Source organism: Sabethes cyaneus, chromosome 3, assembly GCF_943734655.1.
Source record: "Sabethes cyaneus chromosome 3, idSabCyanKW18_F2, whole genome shotgun sequence".
Taxonomy (NCBI): Eukaryota; Metazoa; Arthropoda; class Insecta; order Diptera; family Culicidae; genus Sabethes; species Sabethes cyaneus.
This window is the reverse complement of record NC_071355.1, coordinates 168,378,996-168,381,942: the sequence shown is the minus strand read 5'-3', so window position 1 is coordinate 168,381,942 and position 2,947 is coordinate 168,378,996. Positions and strand designations below refer to the sequence as shown.

The 2,947-nt window shown below is 41.5% G+C and overlaps 1 protein-coding gene across 1 annotated transcript; it reads right to left on the bottom strand.

The window, feature by feature from the left end:
• Nucleotides 1–286: 286 nt before the first annotated feature.
• On the bottom strand, nt 287–2,040 carry LOC128742758 (cytochrome P450 307a1-like). The gene is made up of 3 exons (XM_053839209.1): nt 1,545–2,040; nt 679–1,467; nt 287–618 (listed from the first exon to the last, which is right to left on the bottom strand). Exons 1-3 carry the CDS (start codon nt 2,038–2,040, stop codon nt 287–289), a joined length of 1,617 nt encoding a protein of 538 aa, XP_053695184.1.
• Between the last annotated feature and the right edge of the window lie 907 nt (nt 2,041–2,947).

Genomic DNA, 2,947 nt, shown 5'->3' with positions numbered 1-2,947 from the left:
TAATATCTAACACTCTACCCTGGTAGCGGAGGACAGAGGGATATTGGAAGAGCTAGATGATGACGAAAGGATGAAGAGGTCTTGCACATGCAGGCGTTCTCAGTTCTGTTTTTGGCGGACGCATTAGCATATGATGAATGAAGGAGGAACGAGGTGGGAAATTGGGAAGCATTGGAATTAAATTACGTAATGTATAGATGAACGAGTATTTTCCTAATTGAGGAATTCAATGCGCTTGTGTATGTGCGTAATGATTGCTGCTGGCAGCGGAAAAGGATTGCGGATTTCAGTGTCGAGGACTGATTTGAAATTCATATGATTTCTCTGGCATTGCGAGTGATCCAACCGGCACGAAATATGAGCGGCCTGGTAGCGGTGTAATGGAGTACTGTTTCAGCAGATTTGCGATAATTGAAAAACTCATCAGTAGTGCTATTTTGTATCCCATGCAGGATCGGCGGCCGATTCCGAAGGGTAAGAAAAATTCCGGTTTCACGTAGCGACCGTTTTTCAGGAATCGCTCTGGCATGAATTTTTCTGGAGATTCCCATAGACTGTCGGACATGCTGAGGTCATAGTTGTTGAGGAAGATCAGCGTATCTTTGGGCACATCGTAACCTTAAATATTTTTTTTGGTTTTAGAAAACAATTTTTTATAAAACGAAAAGAAATATTTACCTCCAATCTGACTGTCCTGATTTGCGACGTGTGGCACGATAGGTGAGGCAATGAGGCGAAGTGATTCCATGACGACAGCTTCAGTGTAGTGCAGTTGATTGTGATCGGAGAAATCAATGCACTGTTTGCCTCGTTCTTCTAAAACGTGATCCACTTCCGCTTGGATTTTCTGTTGAACTTCAGCATTTTGCACGATATATCCGAAGGTCTTGACCAGGAAATTTCCTACCGCAGCATGACCGCCAATGATGTCCTCTAGGGCGAACAAGGCTGTTTCCCATTCCATTTCCGGGCCAATGTTGGTTTTAACATGTTGAATCAAACTGTCAACGTAATCATTTGCTTTATCTCCTTCTACCCAGTTATCGTACCGATCGTTTATGATGGAATCCAGCATAATTTCGCGGATTTCTTCTGTCAGCTGATCCATGCGTTTCAAATTTTTACGGTGGAAAGGCAGCAAAAATGGAAGAAAATCAGCTGCGTAACCTTGATTCACTTCGTAGAAAATCAGATCAAAGTTTTTCACCAGTTTCTGGAACTTAGGATCTTCTAGGTCAAATCGATAGCTTGCAAAGTACTGAGAGAAAACGTTAGCACAAATGCTCAAGATGATTGGTTTGATGGCTACAACTCGGTCGTTGTGACTTTCTCCGACCACAAAGTTGATTTCTTCCACGATCATGTTGTTCAAGTCATTTAAACGGCTTGAACTCCGCGGAAAACTGTGCGGCATCAGCATTTCACGACGAACCCTTTGAGTTTCTGACCAGTCACAGAATGCGAGAGCTGTATGGAGAAAACAAAGAAAAAATAACAAAATCAAATTTCACTGAGGCGGGGACACAAGAAAAGAATATACTTACAATTCTCCTTATTTCCAGAAAACAACAGTTGGTAACGGCGAAAGTTTGGCCGACTGTCAAACTGGCGGTTTTTGTCGTACAACACTGTCCTAATATTGTCGATTCCGGTGACCACCACCGCATTGACGAAGCCCAGTTTCAGATCTACGACTGGACCATATTTCTTGGCAAGCACGCTAAATGCTTGATATGGAACGGCGTAGCCGTCGAGTTCCTTTAGGTTTCCAATGATTGGGAGTCTCCTCGGTCCGGGAGCTTTTCGCGGCACTTTCACTAATGGATTGCTATTGTTGTTATTTTCATCTTTCACGGAAATCACTGGCCATAACCACAACAACTGTCCGAAAAGCACTTCCCGTACCAACTTCAGCAGGTCACTTTTCACCTTCACTTTTTGCTGGAATTCCGAAAGTAGTAGCCCAAGCGTGACCAGGACACAAACCATCAGCAAATAGATCGTGTTTGAACTGAACAGAAGCACCGTGAACAACTCCATGATTCGCAGTAATCTTCGATAGTACAAGAAAACAAACTCGACTGTTTCTGCTACGGAACTCAGCTTGATCTTTTCAGCGCAAACTGAAGGAACGATGTGTGGTTAATCCACCGATTTATTCCTTTTATATAGGAGATGAAACCGTTTGGATTCCACTACCAAGAAAAGAATAATACGTAGCATCCTTCCTCGAGTAATCCGTTCGCTTGGTGTGGATCTGTGATCGCCGCTGGCCGCAAATCGATCGCATATTCAAATAGCTCTGAACGTTGCATACATAATGCAAGTGCGCACAGGATCGCTCTTCATGCCAGCAGCGTTAGAATCCACCCTTCGGAAGCACCCAAAACTTTTGCTCTGAAGTTATAGAAGGTGGCTTTGGTCCTTTCTGCAGGTGGCTCACGTACGAAAACAGACTGTGTTTGATAACTTTGAATGGATGCTGTGGATGATTCATATTAACTAGCCAAGAAATAACAAATGGAAGCGAAGATTTTTATTTTTTGTACGTTTGGTCTAAATAATTTCCTATGGAGGTTATAAAAATAAGTCTGGAATCTAGATGTCATGACGTTTGAACACACCAATTACTTCAAAAATTAAAACTTTTTGACCAAAATCATAATCTTGATGAAAATGTCAGCAATTTGTTTTGGAAAATATGAAAACTATATGTTGCAAGAATAAAAAGAGGCGGTGGTGGAAAATTGCACAAAAAATTAATCCGTATTGTTTTGATTAAAATATTAAAGCAATTCACAGCGGCCCAGGACTTAATTTTAAGTAGGTATAGATTTCATTGTTCTATAATTCTATGAGATGGCTCTATGTTGTCCGAGTAGGAAATTTTGCATTACAAATAACCATTTTTCCAGTGTTAAAGACGCACCAAAATGGTAGCCAAAAA